The sequence below is a fragment of the Amblyomma maculatum genome, chromosome 6, assembly GCF_055883805.1.
Source record: "Amblyomma maculatum isolate TAMU_Amacu chromosome 6, ASM5588380v1, whole genome shotgun sequence".
NCBI classification, from domain to species: Eukaryota; Metazoa; Arthropoda; class Arachnida; order Ixodida; family Ixodidae; genus Amblyomma; species Amblyomma maculatum.
Genome location: NC_139349.1, coordinates 6,331,232 through 6,349,770, shown reverse-complemented (window position 1 = coordinate 6,349,770; position 18,539 = coordinate 6,331,232). Strand labels below are relative to the sequence as shown.

Genomic DNA, 18,539 nt, shown 5'->3' with positions numbered 1-18,539 from the left:
ACGGTAGCAGAGCATGACCGAAGTGCCGGCGCCACTAAATTTGCCAGCGCTGTGAAATTCCACATGTTAAAATGGATCCAGTGCACAATATAGTGCGTATAGGCATCCAGAACATTAGTTGCAAGTCGTGAGAGCAGGCAGCATACGCCGATGGTGAAGAAGTTGTAATTTTTAGACCGGCAGCAGAAACATTTTATTGTAAATGGGGCCATGACGTTAAGACCGGAAATATTTCCAACGATCTTGTTGCGCGGCGTAGTCGAGCGAGGTAATCCATTCTGGCTTGATGTTTTGGTGTTGCTGAGAGAATTTTATTCCGTGTTTGCCGAAGCCTAGCTTACGCGTTTTATGCACTGTATTTCTGATTTCACTTTCAAATGTCAAAGTCAGCAATAAAGAAAAAAAAAAACGGCATAGTCGAGCGGTTAGCGTCTAACGTTACGGATAAAGCAGTGGCGAGTTCGAATCTCACCGCTACTGGATTTTTTTTTCTTCAAATCGATTTGTTTTTACTATTTGTAATGTATTTCTGGTGCTTCGTTATTTTTAGTTTTTACTTTTTACCCGAGGCCCTTTTTTTCGCCGGGCGACGAGCACAATATATCGACGCTCTCCTTGGTATGAGCAGCTAGTATGCCCCTTTTGTTTACGATGCTTGCAAGCTTTGAAGGTCTTGTTGACACATTATGTTGGTCAGATGTTCCATGATTTAGTGAACAATTGAATTATAATGCGTTTTTCCTTTGGTACATAGCATAAGTATGCTTTTTGTGGCGTACGTAGCTGCAGTCGAGCGGTCAGGTCGCAGTCGAAGCGGCGACGGCGGCGATATGTTGGCGCGGAAGTGTGAACGAAGGAGCGTGCCGGCGGCAGCGGATTTCGCTCGCTTATCCTCCGAATGCTCAAATGGGAACCAGCAAGGCGCATCTGCTGCTCCAAGCTCGTAATTAAGGCGCTGCAGGTCCAAACAAACTATCCGAGTGCGCACGAAATGCCTGAGCCGATACATAACCAAAACTGAAGTGGGCGCCTGTGGCGCCTCCAAGTATATTTTTGTATTTGCCGTGCAACATTTAGGTTGTCTTTTCGCCGTCGTTTACGTATGATAAAAGCGTGTTATTATATTCGAGACAAAACCCACGACCGCATTCAAACGGGCAACGTAATTCCATTTGTCAGCCTCCGTGATCCCTAGCGCGTCACGTGATTTGTAGTTGCGCGTTTCGGCTATGGCGGCGATACCTGTATTTCTGTTCTTCCTCTTTACTACCTTATAACAGCTCTGTTTTCAGTAAGAGTGGATTTTTTGTAATCAGGAATAGGCATTCTATCGATGCAAGCCCACTTCAGTTTTCTCTTTAGTGTCCTTTTAAAGCCAAGAATAACTGGATGGAAATAAACTCATTTGATGCAAGACTGAAGGGGCTGCCATGTTGCTTTTTTACAGCCTGATTGGTTGTGGCATAGACAGCACCTATTTACAATGTGCATTGTTCTAACAAAAATTAAACAAATTCAACAGGAGGCGCGCTGCCACTTTCTGAAATGTTATTTGTAATAATGAAGTGTTAAGCCTTGATCCTTGAGCCTAGATTGATTTGGGTGTTTTGATTAGGACTTTGTGTATCAAGCAAGCATGCGTTTTTGTTTTGTTTTTTTGTTTTTTGTAATGTGGCTCATAGATGCTAATTTGAAATATGTGTGGCTCAAAACTTTTGTTAGATAGCTGGACCATGGTCATCTGTTTGAAGGGATTAGGGGGCAGACATATAACACGTATAAAGAGGACGTAATTTATCATTAGCATTATCTTTCTGCACTTTTTATAGAGGCCATAATGGTTAGTTTTGTCCATTGCAATGTTAATAGACATACTACTACTGTGCATTCATTTCGAAAGCTTCTTGCAATGCCTATGGCACTACAGAATTTTTGCAACACTTGAAACTCCAGACACATTGACGCAAAGTGTTTCTAAAGTTTGACACAAGCTCCACTCTACGAGTTCAAAAGTTAGCATTGATTTCTTTTGCTTTAAATTGGGAACAACTTTCTATTTTCATACTTGCACTTTTCTATATTGTGCATGTTTATAGGTTTTAGCTGCTATGGATCTGAACAGGCCTGAAAATGCTGCCATCCGCCGGCATTACAACATCACAGGCTTCCCAACGTTGCTGTACTTTTTGTGAGTCTTTTGTCTGTTTGGCCACTGCCAGAGTCGTCTAGCACTTTAGCATGTATGCCATTGTTTCTCATTTCAACTTTCCCAGGGGTGGAGGCTTGAAGTTTCGCTATGAGGGAGAAAACAACAAGGATGCCATCATAAAATTCATGAAAAAGTGAGTTGTGCACTTCATTCTCCCGAGAAGCTGCGGACAATAAGGGAAGGGTAGAGGTACCGTCTTTGCCAAAAGTAACCAGGCTGCGTGTTCTGCTTCTCAGCCGGGTAGCAGAGAATTCGTACCACTTCTAAAGCTGTAAATCTGTGCAAAGTAAAGGCGAGCTCCTGTCCTCACTTCTCAACAAGTTGTGATCTGGGAATTCATGTTGCCTTTAAAATACAAGCCAGAAGTAAAACATGCAGCCTGGTTTTTTTTGGCAAAGGTGGTACATAATGAACTGTGAGCACCATAATCAAGATTTAAGGTTTCTGGTGAATGGTTGCACTTTGAGGAATTGCTCCATGGCAGTTTAGAAACAAAGTTTTTTGTGGAATATGTACACATGGATTGCACTTGATGTTATGAGTACTATAATGGCATTCAAGGCATTGTTTCCACTTTGCAAGCAAGGGCATTTGGTGATAAGCGGATTAGAAAAATGTGCTGGTTTTCAACGTGCTTCTAGTCTCAAGCATGACGACCACCGGGACGTCAATGCAACCAATATATTGTGAGCCACAACTGGAACAAACGTGTTTATTCCACGACTTATCTGGAACTATGTACGTGACCTTCAGAACACCGGTGAACGATGATGGTGGTAATGATGATGATGGTGATGGACATATACATGCTGAAAAGGCGAAGGTTTCTTCTGCACTGTGCTGGCAAGAAAGCGACTGCCCTGGTCGCTGTTTAAATGGAAATGGGTTGACGTGCTTATGTCTTCATGCTTGATGCATGAATGACCTCTTCTGAGCGTCAACGCCAATTAGGAATGGTATGTGAGGTGACATGGTAGGTTACGGGCGATGTTTGTTGGAGCACGGTGTAAGGACATATATAGCGATGGAAAACCTTCTCGCACGATCGAAGAGTGTAGACTGGCATCCAGAAGAGAATTTGATTACCGGGGGAAAGGGAGATAGTGCTGTGGGGCTGGTCATAGCAGTATTTTTTTTTTTGCTGGGCAGCTTCAGTGTCGCGGCGGGCAAGTGGCGACAATGGACGATAGGAGCAACAAACTGGTCACCTAATGATGTAGATGGGGAGTCAGGAGCAGGGAAGATGGTGTCGAATGCTGTGGTAAGTTGATGGCCATAAACTAGGAAGAAAGGGCTGTAGCCAGTAGTGCTCTGAACGGAGGAATTATATGCATAGTTGACAAAGGGCGAAACGTCCCAGTTCCTTTAATCGCGTCTGATGTACATGGAAATCATGTCGGTCAATAATGCTTATGGTGCTAGCAAGACACTGGCGACGCTGGTAGAAAGCCCGGGTTAAAAGCAACAGTTTTTTATACGGTTGAATGCCTTGTAGGGTTCTAAATGTCCAGCAGTGGCATCATCGTGTTAAGTTTCCAACACTCGATGTTAAAGAGATCGAGGTACAATAAGGACCCACCTGTGACCGGTAGAGTGGTAAAGATAGTGGTACAGTGTTCTAGTATGTTGAAATCAGAAGAGGTGAAGCTGACTATGCAAGTGACAGTTGAGTGCCGGTGATTGTCCACGGAGGCAATCAATAATTGAACTACAGTAGGATCAGCCTGCTGCAAGCCAGGAAGTCAGTGCTGATGTCCAGTGGAGCCGCATGAATGGGTGCAACATTCGGATGGTCATCAGAAGCCAGACGTGAGGGACAAAGTTGAGTAGGATGCAGCAGGCAACAAGTGTGGGCATTGGCGTTAAGATGTTTTTCTGCCAGATTTGTAGATGATGGTGAAAGTATACTCCTGGAGACATAGCACGTAGCTACCCAGCTGTCCTGATAAGTTATTTTACAATGACAGCCAACAAAGCGCATGATGGTCTGTAACGGTTGTGAAGTGTTGGAGTCGAAATTTCTGGACAGACCAAACGGTGGGAAATACATTTTTGCTCCGTAATGTTGTAGTTACGTTCATCTGCTGTGAGAAAATGGCTAGCGTATGCTATGCGACAACCTGCTGATGTGTTGCATGAGGACCGCACTGATGCCTTTTCCACTGCTGTCAGTATAAAGACTTGGGGGCGCTGTCTCATCAAAATGGTGAAGCACAAGAGTTGAAGTGAGTGCTTGCTTGAGGGTTGGAAGGTTCACACTCGGTGGACCATAAGAAGAGTGCTTCAGACTTCAATAGGTTGCATAAATGAGCCACAATAGAAGCAAAGTTCCGGATAAAATGGTAGAAGTGCAACACCAACCCAAGGAAGCTGCAGAGTTCTTTCTGGTATTTGGGCCAAGGAAAATTATTTTCAGCTGCAATTTTGTTGGGATTGACCTGGATGCCCGCCTTGCTAATGACATGTTTGAGGATTTTGATGGTTTCCCTTGCGAACTGGCACTTAGCATTGAGCTGGAGACTGGCTTGTGTAAGACAAGTGAGAACGAACTTCTGTGTGATGGTGGAATTGCTGAGCAAAGTCCGATGAAAAGATGTTGATATTGTCTAGATAACACAAGCATGTCTTCCATTTCATTCCCCGAAGCACGGTTTCGATCATGCACTCGAAGGTGGCAGTATTGCGCAACCCGAAAGGCGTCGCATTAAATTCATGGAAATCATCGGAAGTAGCAAAGGCGGTCTTGTCCTTGTGCAGTTCATGCATGGGAATTTGCTTGTATCACGAGCATGAGACAAGACTGGAAATATGTTCAGTTCCTTGGAGGCAGTCCAATGCATCATCAGTGCGAAGCAGAGGGTAAACATCTTTGCAGTCATCTTGTTAAAGGCCCGGCAATCCACGTGGAAACGCAGAGAAGCATCTTTTCTCTGATGAGAACAACAGGAAACGACCAGGAGCTTCTTGATGGCCGGATGATATTTTGCGTGAGCATTGTCGGCAACTTGGTCTTCAGGATTTTGCATTCTGATGATGAAGCACGACATTGACATCGACAAACGATTGTAGGCAGTATGTGATGGGAGGCGACACATGTTTGCCCTAAATGTGAGGTACATTTATTCAAAAGTCTTTGTACTTTAAAAGGACTGCAAGCAAGGCTGCCGACTGTTCAGAGGTTAGGCCAGTGCTGATGATAGCCGCAAGTACAGAGAAAGAGCTCGAAATGGGAGGGAGTATCAGGATGGTGGTGCCCAGGAAAGCGCGGCGAGAGGCACAGGATCTTCATCGAAAAGAAAGCCCTCCTTTCCCTCCTGTTGGTGAGAGTGATGGTATTTGTTATATAGAGGTTGAAGAGGGGAAGTTCATACACCGCGCTCACAATATCACTACCTCTGTAGCTCAATGCACGAGTTTCAGACAGTGCATTAGACAGTTGTTCCAGTTGTGCTGCTGTCACTAGTAAGTGCGAGGAGCTGCATTGTAAATGCATGAATAAGTGGATTTAACATAGTGCCGTGCAGCAGTGCACCACTAGGAGTGTGGTTGTTCCATAAGTCAGCCTACCTCTTATGCCACGCTGTCTGGTTTTAATCCGTTGGTATAATGACTTACTATGATCACATTTGCAGTTCTACTTGCCTATATCATTTGCGACCACGAGGGCAGTATGCTGCTTATGGAGAGAGGTTATGGAACTCTGGACTGTGTGTTCCTTTACTAAATTCTTGGGAAGCTTTATAGCTGATTTTTTCTGTCTTGCACTACCATGATTACTTTTGTTTACTATTAGTGCTGCTTATGGAGAGAAGTTATGGAACTCTGGACTGTGTGTTCCTTTACTAAATTCTTGGGAAGCTTTATAGCTGATTTTTTCTGTCTTGCACTACCATGATTACTTTTGTTTACTATTAGTTTGCTTTTGTTCATTGTAATTGCCCATTCCCATGACACTCTGTAGAGTTATGCTATCTGCTTTGCACTGGAGGAAAACTGTAATCACTGGTTTTATAAACATTACTTTAACCACACTTTGTTACTTCCATTTTCTTGCAAGTGTTGAATGTGAGAACCCCAGGCGGCAGCTACTTATTGCTGAATTTAACCATTTCGCAGCCCTCAGCAACAAAATAAGAAACCCAAGGAGCAAGCCTGGTCAGATGAGCCAAGTGATGTTGTCCACTTGACTGAGGAAACATTTGAATCAACGCTTCAAAAGATTCCATCAGTTCTTGTTATGTTCTATGCACCATGTAAGTACATAATGCCGCGAACCATTCAAATCTTTATTTGTTCTTTTTCGATAGCCGCCTGCATATGGTCTTATCATTGTGAATCTAGCGCGCGGATCACTTCTGTATTCTTTGTTTGTTCATGCTCGTTTCTTTGTTAGGGCAGGTGTTTCGAGATGTATGTTGAAGGATTCTAGCCATGCGCTTGTATTTCTGTAATGTTCTCGGTTATGCTAGTCACTGTTCATGTTTTTATATAGATGTTTCTATGCCGCTTTTAAATTGAGGACTGATGGGTGAAACGGGGCATTCTTAGTTCGACGACCGACGAGCACGTTAGTTATTATTGCTGCCGCCAACCCTCTTAGTTCTTTTGCGGGCGCAAGTAAGCCCAATAAAGAGTACCTTTTTTTTTTTTTTTTTTTTTTTTTTTTTAGTCTTGAGTGGCCGCATTGTTTGCTAAAAAGCTGTAGGTCTACTGATTGCAGTGAAGAGAGATGCACCTAGCACATTCGAAATAAATTCCTTTGAAGTATGTATCGCAAATTTTGGTTTCACCTTTTGGTGATTAAAATGACACTTAGTTCAAACCAATCCAGGTTTTTATTCTTTGTAAAAGTAGACTCGCTGGCTCTTTTTGGGTGTGTTAATGTTTGACTGGCAGTGGAAGATGGGTTTGTTGCTGAGAAAGCTGCATTTAAAAATTTCCCCTCTTTTTTATCCAGGATGGGATTTTCACTATGAAAATGACTTTGTGATCATTGCTTTTAAGTAAATGGCAGTGATGATGCCATTGAGGCTACATAAGTGCGTACACAGGCTAAGGGACCAGCGAAGCTCTCTATTTTGGTGCTGTGCTCAACAATCTTGTGTCCTGCAGGGTGTGGCCACTGCAAGAAGATGAAGCCAGAGTATGTCACAGCTGCTGCCACACTCAAAAGTGAAGGGGTGAGTACTGTTATGCTTCCTCAGAAGCTGCATGCAATCATGTTTCAGGCTTGAGTCACTTGTGAAGCTTTCTGTGTGCATCAGTAGAGGTATATGCTACTTGAGGTTGATGTGATGCATTGTTTTTGCTAGGTTGCTGGCATCCTGGCTGCTGTAGATGCCACCAAGGAAAAATCACTTGGCTCCAGATTCAATGTCAGTGGCTACCCCACTGTCAAATACTTTGAGTAAGATACACTCTTTCGCATCGATTCCTTGACCTCATATACTTGAAAAGAGCAGTTTCTGAGGCCATGTCACTGGTGTGGAAACGCTTAGTTTGCGCTCAGGAACAAACCTTTTTCTTGCATCTGCATCAAATCTGAAAACACATTGAAGAGATTGCAAATGTTGAGAAAAACGGGGCTTAAAAGTATGCTTCTCAACCATATTTGCATGCTAGTCATTGAGTGTACGGTGACTGAGCATTCCCTTTTACATTGGTTCTAGCTGTGCTTTTGCTAGCAGCAATTGGGCCAGCTGGTTCATATCAATGGCCACTCCCATTCACAGTATAGTGAGAACGCATCTTGCGGCACCTTAAAGATAATTATAAGTGTGCTGTGTTCTTCACCATGGCAGCTAGTTTGCCGCGCATGCAAGTGTGGCTGAACTAAAGGTTATTTTTTGGCACTTCAAACATACCCTAACTTCTGCACTGGTTCAGTGGTCTTAAAGCATACTCTGGCCAGAGCACTCTTCCACTGTGCTCAGCGTTGCTCCATTGGTTGTGAAGCATAACAAGTTTAAGCGTTCAACAATAGCTACAATGCTTGCAAGTTATTAGGAAGTTTGCTTCGTTATAGGATGGTCGCAGCTGATGCAGAATGTGGTTAATTGGAGGTTGTCGAGAGAGCCCCTTGCCCTGTCAGAAAGAGAGTGGGATGATGGCAGTGGGGGGGATTTTTACTATATAATACATTTCGGCCATGCTGGAGTCGGATCGTTGATTTTTCTGGTCTTTAGAAACCATTTATCGTTATCTGGTTACGTCTGTTCTGCAAGCAGGATCATGAGCTACTATAATTTAGTGATAGATTCATTTTACTTTTTTTGCCCTGACATGGTGCAAAAAGTGCAGCCTTATACTCCAAGCATATTTTCATTGTTTCAGGAATGGTGCCTATGCATACGACGTTAACCTAAGGGTTGCATCAAAGATTGTGGAATTCATGAAGGAGTAAGTATTTGTACACTCATTAAGGAAATGCAAGAAAAAGAAGTCCTTCACTGAACTGGCAGCATGAAGTTCAGGATGCTGAATTTTTCTTTGTGTTGTGTAAGCCTGAGTCAGAACAAGCTTTTGTTTGTGCTCACTCAGCACATTTGAAATAAGGTGTAGGGGTGAAAGTCATGCATGCACAAGACTGCTCACCTTTTTTAGTGACTTGACAGAAAGAGCCCCTTTATGAGGAGTAAGTTTATACAAATAATGATGGCTGACAGCCCCCTTTTCTCTTTGGGAGGCATCAGAGCTGAGCTGCGGCCTGTGTCCAGGTTGACTAGCTGATGTGGAAGATCGGTTGCCCTTCTAAACGTGCCCAAGTACACCCCTTTGTTTGGCATGAAACACACTTCGGAGCAGGCAGTGTGGCTTATGAGCACTGCCTGTTGCTACGAAGGAGCTGTTCCTAAATATGTTGTGTGATTTGGAAAATTACAATGTTCAACTTTTGTCATTCTTTTGGTTCGAATGCTATGTGAAATTTGAGCATGTCATGTGAACACATCTTGTAGGTAGGATCCCGCAACCCCTGCTTTTGCTCTGCTGAGTTTGAGTTCACGTGTATATGTCATCTGGACTGTCTTGTGCCACTGACAAAAGACAAGACTAGGCACTCTCATTTTAGTTATTACATCCAAGAAAAACATATCTAATGTCGATACAGCATGAGACAAAGAGATCATCAATGCATTCTTAAACAGAACAATAGAGCTCAAGCACAGAAGAAATCTAGTTGCAGTATTTTCTCACACAAAGGACTTGGTAGCAATGTTCCACAGGTTTAGAAGAGCGAATTTTGATTAAATGATATTTCCTCTCTTGTGAAATGGCTTTGTTTTGCAAAATTGTGGTCTGTAGAAACAAACCACAACACAATGGATTATAGAAATCAAGTGTAGGCAGCTCAGGCTTAATATGAATATTTTTGTGATGACTGGATGAAATGGCGTTATTTTTTAGCATTAGCTCTTATTAGCGTGTTCCTCATTTCCACACTGCCATTGTAGCCCGTCTTCTTAGAGGTGTGCAGTTGGAAGAGGTTCTTCAAATAGCACTGCACCCTTTCAAAGGAAAACCCAGTTTTGAGCTAAAAAATTCATCATCCATGTTACATATAGTAACTTCTTTTTGTTTTGTTTTTTTTGTCTGGCACAGCCCTAAAGAGCCCCCTCCACCTCCGCCTCCAGAGCAGCCCTGGAGCCAAGTAAAGAGCGAGGTGGTTCATCTTGACGAGGAGACCTTCAAGCCAATCCTTAAGCGCAAAAAGCATGCCCTGGTTATGTTCTACGCTCCCTGTAAGTGCCACTTCAACCACAGCAGTCGCATTTCAAATATATATTTCGTGTGGACTCAATTGATGACCTCCTTTCTTCTGCAAATAATGCAGTGTCAGAATTCCCTGATGGTCCAGTAATAAGTGCTTGAAAATCAATATTCTCACATAGTCGTGACAATGCCGAGGACAGCAAATGGAGAGACTGGTGTGACAGTTAAATTAGCTCTTTATTGCCCTGACTTGTGCCCTCAAAAAAAATTGAGCAACTCAGCGGCTGCAATAACAGCAAGCGGGCTCGTCGAACAAAGAATGCCCGTTTCACTTATCAGCGCTAAATTTAAAGGTGGTGAAGAAACATCTAGATAAAACCACAAACAGTGACTAGCATAACCTGGAACCTTGTGGAAACATTTTCACATGGCTGGAATCCTTCAAAATGCATCTCGAAGCATCTACCGCAACAAAGGAAATGATAAGGCCATGTCTCGCGACAACAAGCCTAAACAGTACATAATCGATCCATGCGCTACAATCAAAGTTATAAGGCCGCATGCCGATGGCTACTGAAAAGAAGAAATCAAATAGTGATTTGAATGGTTCGCAGCAATAGCAGGGAGTATGACAGCCCCATTATTTGCACCTAAAAATAATGTATGTGCAGAGAATAAAATAACATTGAATACATCATCATTTTGATATAGTTAAAACACACACAGTGGTAGGAGTAGTAGTGTTATCAGGACGCTTGACATGGGATGCTCTCATAGATGAGATGTCATAGAAATTATCTGCTTTGATGCACAATAATAATGCCAAGGGATATTTTTTGTCCGTGTGAAGTTACAGATTTACTACTCTTTTTTGCCCGCCTATAAAAGTGCTTTTTTTGTGTTACATGGCAAAACTATTTACAAAGCATATTATAATTGGCATTCAGAAACTTTACAGCTACCAGTTACGTTCAACTTTTCAAATGGCCACTATCAAGGCTTTCTGAAAAGTTTGTAATGATTAGCAATGCGGCCTTGTCCTAGTAGAACAAGAGGTTCTGAAGAATGTTTGGTGCCTCACTGTCAAACGAATTACGCATTTTCGTGATTAATGCAATGTCTCCGTGATTTTAAGAAAGCAATGCATTAACACACCGCCGTTGCATGTGCTGAACTGCATGATAAAGTATGCGCCATATGCTATTTCTAGTTGGGTGCTTTAATCAAAAACTCTGTTATTATGTGCATTTTGTTGCAGTACTCTTGCTGGTGTTTGTTAACAACAGAATTCATCATGCAGTTTGTGCTGTGTGCTTGCATACGCCGTTCTCTGTTCAGAAAGTAGTTCCCTTTCCACCGTCAAGCAGTTCTCACAGCATTTTCCCGGGAGACCGTCAGCATTGTAGTGGATGCTGAGAACAAACTTTGATTTGATTTAAAAGGCATGAAAAAAAGGATAAGTGGCACTTCACTCTTTCTGCCCACAATTTGCAGTGCCTAGCACAGGAAATACTACTAATCTGCTTTTCTTCCTTTTCGAATGTCACTGTACTTTTTTCTTATTAATGTGCGGTACATCTGGTATTCATCTAATATTTATGTAGATGCATTAACTTATGCTTATCTTTATGTGAAAACGTTCCTGTTGTCTTTAAGGGTGTGTTCACTGCAAGCGAGCCAAGCCAGAATTCCAGTCTGCTGCTGAAGAATTGAAGGATGACCCAAAGGTAAGAGATAAGTTAAATGTGGATTCGCTGTTAATCTCTTTACTTCTTTCCTTGCTGGTTTCAAACCTCAAAATGCACATGTGCAATTCTTTTTACTATGTTTTAGTTTTGCAAATATAAAGTGCGTATGTTGTATTTTCGAACATAGATTTTATGTTGTGAAATCACCATAAAGAGATATGTTTTAAGGTCAAACAACTGAATCGAGTCAACCATGAAAGCACAGTAAACACAGTAATAAAACGTGCATGAGTTGGTGCAGAAGTGTGCACCAATGCAAGAGAGAAATGGCACAACATTCAAAATTAGGAGGTAAGAGAAGCAGAATGTGTTCTAATTTGAGTGGCAATAGATGGCACCCGCCCCAATCGTTCATGGCATGAACAAGCAAATGTACCGTAAACAAGGCTTGCAGAACCAGACAAGCGCTGGCACTCTGTCAAGTTCACTTCCCCCCGTTGCTACAGCTAACGTGAAAAGGTAAACACACCATGATGTTATCGCTGCGCAGCATCTTGGCGCACTACCAAGAAATGAGTTGTGGACCGCAACAGCGCGAAACGGAAGGACCACTGACGCTTTTTTTTTTCTTCAAATTTTTAGGCAAAAATCGGGAGGGGGGTGAGTTCATTATGCGAGCGGGTTCGTTACGCAGGTAAATACAGTAAATTTACCGTAATGCAAATGGTTCTCGTCAGTTTTTTTTAGGCCATTCGATAATTTGAACATCAGATAATTCAAACTTTTTCCCGGTCCCATGAAGTTTGAATTAACGAGATTTTATTGTATAAGCTAGGAGTTTGGTTATGGAAGGGGCTCGTTTTAATTTATATCTAAAAAACACAGTTTACGGAAGGATGATGCACAAATGTTAAAAATATGAGCATTCCAACTTAAGGTATTAGTTATTGTTGCACCAATGTACTTGTACTGCATTACTTCTGATAGGCACCGTGATGATAGGCGGGACTGGTAAGATAAACTGTTTTTTATTTGTTATTCTCATGTAAACTGTTTTTTCAGCACTTAGTTTCATATCTTGTCTGCAACACCAATCGTTAATGCTGTTGAGGTTAGAGTTAAGCACTACTTGGTCCTCCGAAGTTTTAAGTTTTGTGAACATGTTCCTGGCATTGTGGAGGATCTCTCTGGCCTTTAGAAATGCCTTATATTTTTGCATCACTGTGCCTTTTGTCATTCAAAGATAATGGGACTCTGCATGAAAGTGGTCAAAGCACTCGCATGGCTTGACACCACTATATTGGCTGCATGTCTGTAAAATGCACTTTCCTTTCAGCCCCCATTTGGTTTACCAATGTTGTCAACTGATATCCTGTGTCTTTTGGTGCATTAACTGAAGTGCTCTGCCCAAGAAAAGTGCCTTCTCTGTAACTGACCTTGCATATGTCAGTTCCGTAAAACATTATCCTCGAAAGTTGATTTGGTTGGTTTACAGTGTTTAACGTTCCAAAATGGCCCAGGCTTTGAGGGTTGCCACAGTGGAGAGCTCAGAAGGTTTCGACTACCTAGGGTTCTTAATGTGCACTAACATCGCACAGGACATAGGCACCCTGCTTTTTGCCTGCGTCATAAAGTGGCTGCTGCGGCCAAGGGCAAACCCATGTTCTTGATTTAAGCAGTCAAGCACCGTCACCACTGAGACAGCGTAAAAGGACGATCGCTGAAAATGTGATTGCTGTTAGGTCTAGTGCCATCATTTGAAAGCCGGCCTTGCAGTTCCTTTTAGAGGGAAGGTATCAAGATAAGAAAAAAACGATTAAAGACTTTTGGAAGAACTCTTACGAAATGGCTGTGTACGCGCAGCAGATGAATAAAATAAATGCTAGAAAAATTCGGAGGTTGCATAATGATGAAAGAGCTTGGTGCTGCCTGGTATGATGACTTCCAATTCTTTGATGCCAGCTTGACCTGGCTGACATCTGAAAAGGTTGAATGTATCTGGTGAGCTGCAGCGAATTCGAGATATAAAATGAACTGTGGTGCCTTTAGTATGCTAAAGTCCTTGTGCTTGAGTGGTTGATACTTACAGTGTTCGCTGTGCTTTCTCAGGTTGCGCTCGCAGCTGTGGACTGCACGGAGCACAGTGGCATCTGCAGTGCCTACGATGTGGCTGGCTACCCCACATTCAAGTATTTCAGCTATCTCAAGACAGTGTCAGAATACTCCAAGGGAAAAACGGTGCGATTTATTTTTTCCCTTGTGTTGACTTGTCTGTAAAGCTCTGTAAGTAACCCTGCAAGGAGATGCAGATTAGGTTTGCATTTTTATAGTTTCCATCATAATTGAAGTAAGGTTCTCTACAGTCATGATGTGCACTTGAAGCAGCAATGCTTCTGCAAGCTCTTACTGTGGTCCCTTGCATAGTGTTTCTCTGATGATGTGTTTGTTTGAGCAGCTTCAACATGCTCATATCGCCGTCCCTTTACTGCCCCCTCCTGTGATGGATATAGCTTTTTCTTCGAATGCCTCACATAAAACAAATGACATATCTGTTTGGCTTTCCTGCGCATGCCCATGCCAGACATTCTTTCCACTGTTGTGCTGTGCTACTTTGCAGAGAAGTGCTTTAATGAGTTGGGCAGCTTGTTATGTTATACTGCTGTCTCACTGCACTTCGGATTTCTGTCAATAACTGAAGTTTCAAGCACGATTGAGACAGGCCATGCTACGCATACCCATTCGATCCCGATCCACAAGTTAGACTGCTACACGAGAGGTGGCACTGCATGAACGATGTACATTGTCATCAGTTTGTAATATATATAAAAATACAAGCCTGAATAAAACTTTCTGCTCCTTTTCATAGCTTCACAGATTCCATGGACGAGTGGCAGTTGTATCATTCATTGCGCACACAGGCAGGACACCAGGCTACTAGCACATGCGGGAACTGGCGAGCATAGTTGAGCCCGCAAGTTTGTTTACCACTGCCAAAACACGCACATGGTGTCGAGAGTTTGAACATAGCTTTGCAGTTCAAATCACATAAATTTAAATATGCAGTTATTTATTTTATAACTATGTTTTTATAATAACATTTTTGGGTAATCTTCATTTTTTTCGGTTCAGTTGATTAACGCCTGCGAATGAAGGTGGCAACGACAGTTTGACCGCGGTCAAGGCGGTAGAGCAGGATCATAGGCAATCACGATTGAGGTTGATCGACTTGATCACAATCAAAAGTATTCATGTAACAGGGGTATTAAGTTCTATGTCCTATTTGTGTCATGTGCTCGTTAATTTAAACTCACTGAACTCAAACTTGTGAGTTTTACAGTAATACTTTAACTGACCTTTTGTTCCTCCAAACCTCAAGTGTATTATAAAGTACGTCCTTAATTTGAACTGTGCATCATTTTGAGAAATTTTTGGTACCCTGCATGCTCGAAATATTGAGACCTGGCTGTATTAGCAGACATTTACACATAGTACCTCATTTCAGGCATTTAATCATTTCCAAAGCATCTTAATCCGGCTGTGCCTGATTATTGTAGTTTACTTGGGAATAGCTCGCCTGCCCAAGTTGCTCTTGGCCTGTGGAAACTTCTTGTGTGCTTCTCTCAAATTCATGCCCTCACTATTGAAGTCCATAGCACTGACCTTGATGGCCTGCCATAGGGATGCATGCCATTAACATCTTCATGTGTTTATCTTTTGACAATACGTCCTGTGGGGGCGATATTGTCAGCAAAGCTAGCGGACCACCAAGTTTATGACACTCTTCGTGTCCTTGTTGCAGGTGTGAAGCTAAGTGATGAAATTGCAACTTGTTTCTACGAGTTTCCGAAAAGCTTGCCTTTGGATATTGAGAAATGAAAAGCTTAGTGCAAAATGGCAGGTTATTCAAAGCACAATGATTGAAGTAAATTCTATCCCAAGTATGTTTCATTGGTGATCCTTTGGGGCCTGTTTTGAACAGTACGATTTTCAGATATAAATACCTTTTCGTTTCCAATTCCTGTGGGAGTCATATCAATGAGATTCCACCGTACATGCTCTTAGTGGAACTGGAAAGAGGCATTGGTCCATTAATCTGCTTGAATTTCAAATGGATGTCAGCTGCCTTTCATGAGCAAGGTGCCAGACAAGCTGCCATCTCTTTTGTCTCCAAATGTACTTTTTTCTTTTGATTATGAGGGTCTGTGCTACGTATCAACTTGTATTCTTTCAGTAGCACCTTGCCAGCCATCCTAAGTGGTACCCACCACCATGCATTTAGGCAAAATCGAGCATGCGCTGCTTTTCTGTTCATATAATTAGGAGGGTGTGATCTCAAAATGAGTTGTTTCAATTTATTTTTATTGAGTTCATTGTTGTTTCAAATACCTTTGTTTTTATTTATTGTTGCCATATATATATATATATATATATATATATATATTGCCCTGTCTGGCTCCTGGCCCTCAAGGAACAACATTTTCTCCATGTGGCCAGCATAAAAAAAAACCTGCTGTATAGAGTTTGGCTTAGCGTTTTCTACGACTGATCCTTGGGCTAGTTTTCGCACAACTAGCCGTCAGCAATGCATAAGTGCAGTGTGTGTTGTTCTTTGTGTGCAGAAAACAGATTTTGTCAACTTCATCCGGGAGCAAAGTGGCACAACAGCTGCACCCGCCCCGCCGCCACTGACGACACCACCTCCACCAACACCAAAGCCCAAAGCGAAGTCGAAATCGTGGTGGGACGATTCACTCGGCGGTTCCCACATTCAGGTCCTGAAGTCTGGTGATTTCCAGACCTTTCTTGATGGCCAGGACTCCGTGTTGGTGATGTTCTTTGCCCCATGTAAGTAGCCAATTGATGCTGACTTTTGTTGCATAAATCACCAGAGGTGCAGTTCCATCCTTGTCATTATTGTGAAATGTTGACAAGAGGCAAGTCAAAGGAAAGCCATTTATTCATTCGTCGTCATCAGCCAGGCTACATCCTCTCCGTGGAAAAGGCATATATGCCTACATTAAATATTCTCCTGTGCCACCTGCACTCTCTTGACTCCGGCAGACTTCCTAATCTCATCCACCCACCTAACTTTCTGCCGTCCCCTGATACTCTTGCTTTTTTCATTGAAATATAGCTTGTTACCATTAGCGACCATCAGTCATCCTTTCTTTGCATTGCGTTCCCTGCTTATGCACATTTCTTATTGATTTCAGCTAGAATGTCAGTAACTCTCATTTCTTCTGTGACTCACTCTGCATGCTTCCTATCATTCAATGTTACACCTATCATTTTCCGTTCCATAGCTCTGTGCATTGTCCTTTTTCATTAGCGTCCATATTTCTTCCCCATAGGTGAGTATTAGCAGAGTCCCTCAATACTTTTTTTTCTGGTCACGAAACTCCCGCCAAAGTTTAATATAGGGTCAGTGCTGGCCGCTAGAGGCACAGATGGGCACTGAAGGGCATGCATCCGCTGCCGGTGCTGCAGGCGACTGTCATATTTCTAGTTTTATTTGCCCTTAAAAGTTCAAATTGTCTCGTGATTGTCGTATTAGGTGACGTAAGGGTGTGTTCCCCATTAGGCAATTGCACGAGAGATGAGGAAAACGCTAATGATATACACGTAGGCCTCACCAGAGCAGACACCAGGCGTGAAACTATACTGCACAGCATAGAACCTGCTATGAAGGAAATTTATAACGTTGCGGCACACTTAGCCCCACTCTGACCCCACTAAACGAGCCACAACACCGTTTGCTTGTTTCCTGCCTACACGCTGTTCTCTCCGATCGCAAAACTTGCGGCACGCAAGCAAAAATGCCACCGCAGTCTGTGTTGAATACGTACCGCGTGATCGCTACACTAAGGCGCAGTCACAGATCTTCGTCACCCGATATCGGTTGGCAGATCGTCAGCAAACACATTTTCAGTGCTTTATTTGCCCTTGTCACTCTATGGTGATGGTCAGCGGTGTGCCAATGTCAGGCTACAGTACCACCGGTGCCACCGTGTCGTCGAGATTGGAGCTTTCAGGCGTGCGTCGGCCTGCACGTCGCCGCGGTGCTCCACTGTCCTCGCCAACCAATAGTCGCCGCCGTTTTCTCTTGAGCCCGCCCACAGCCGCGGCGCATGTAGAATGTAAGCTGAGCCAGCTGACCTCCCTCTGTTATCACTAAATTTGGGACCGCCGCGGTCTCCCCTGTTTCCGAGCTACTGGGGACCACCTACGTGGTTTATGCAATTGTCAAATAGCTTGGAAGGCCTTCGAAAATCCTTGGGATAGTGTAAGGCCAGAGCGCTGGCCTCCCCTGTTGTAGTGATACTGCGTCGCCATTCACAGTAAATTCCTTGACACGAATGATGTCTGCGACGTGAAAATGCTTTTCGCAAACACGTGCATATTTAGAATCGAAAGTGAAGTCACCATGTCTCTTTCCGCGGTATTGCACGCTTCCATTTTTCCGACAGCTCCTTGTCAGCAGAGAAGCAAAACAACGAGACCTTCTCGGTCGCACCTTTGTGGCCAGAATGGCCTCCTGGTACGCAGCAAGTGTTCGGCATGGTTCCACGCGCACGAGTTACATGACGTCAACGCACAACATAACACGAGACGTCGAAATTCGTACCAGCGGCGATGCTTTCTGATTGGTCGCGACAGTGCTGAGCTCTTCAACGGTGCCCTTCAGTGCCCTGTGGCGGCGCGGCGCGGGTGGTATATGAACCTTTCCCATAGCGTTACAGAGGAGTTTCGTGACATTGAGGGACTCTGGTATTAGTAAGATACGGGTACATATTGTGTACTTTCCTCTTGAGGGTTGCTGATAAACTCCATCCTAATCTTATTCTTTCAGTTATTTCTCTCTCATAGTCCAGATATGTGGTCAACACCTCTCCTATATGTAGCCGTATTCCCTTTAGGGGTGTAAGAATATT

General features: G+C 43.1%; 1 protein-coding gene across 2 annotated transcripts in view; it reads left to right on the top strand.

Moving 5' to 3' along the window:
* LOC146184980 (protein disulfide-isomerase A5) overlaps window positions 1-18,539 on the top strand; it is a 39,771-nt gene that overhangs the window by 7,556 nt on the left and 13,676 nt on the right. For both annotated transcript variants that reach the window (XM_084605931.1, XM_084605932.1), the window contains exons 9-18: window positions 2,097-2,188; window positions 2,274-2,342; window positions 6,326-6,462; window positions 7,322-7,389; window positions 7,522-7,616; window positions 8,543-8,608; window positions 9,809-9,948; window positions 11,576-11,646; window positions 13,717-13,845; window positions 16,227-16,452. In XM_084605931.1, the coding sequence (XP_084462057.1) occupies window positions 2,097-2,188; window positions 2,274-2,342; window positions 6,326-6,462; window positions 7,322-7,389; window positions 7,522-7,616; window positions 8,543-8,608; window positions 9,809-9,948; window positions 11,576-11,646; window positions 13,717-13,845; window positions 16,227-16,452 (1,093 nt within the window). The remainder of the gene's footprint in view (window positions 1-2,096; window positions 2,189-2,273; window positions 2,343-6,325; window positions 6,463-7,321; window positions 7,390-7,521; window positions 7,617-8,542; window positions 8,609-9,808; window positions 9,949-11,575; window positions 11,647-13,716; window positions 13,846-16,226; window positions 16,453-18,539) is intronic.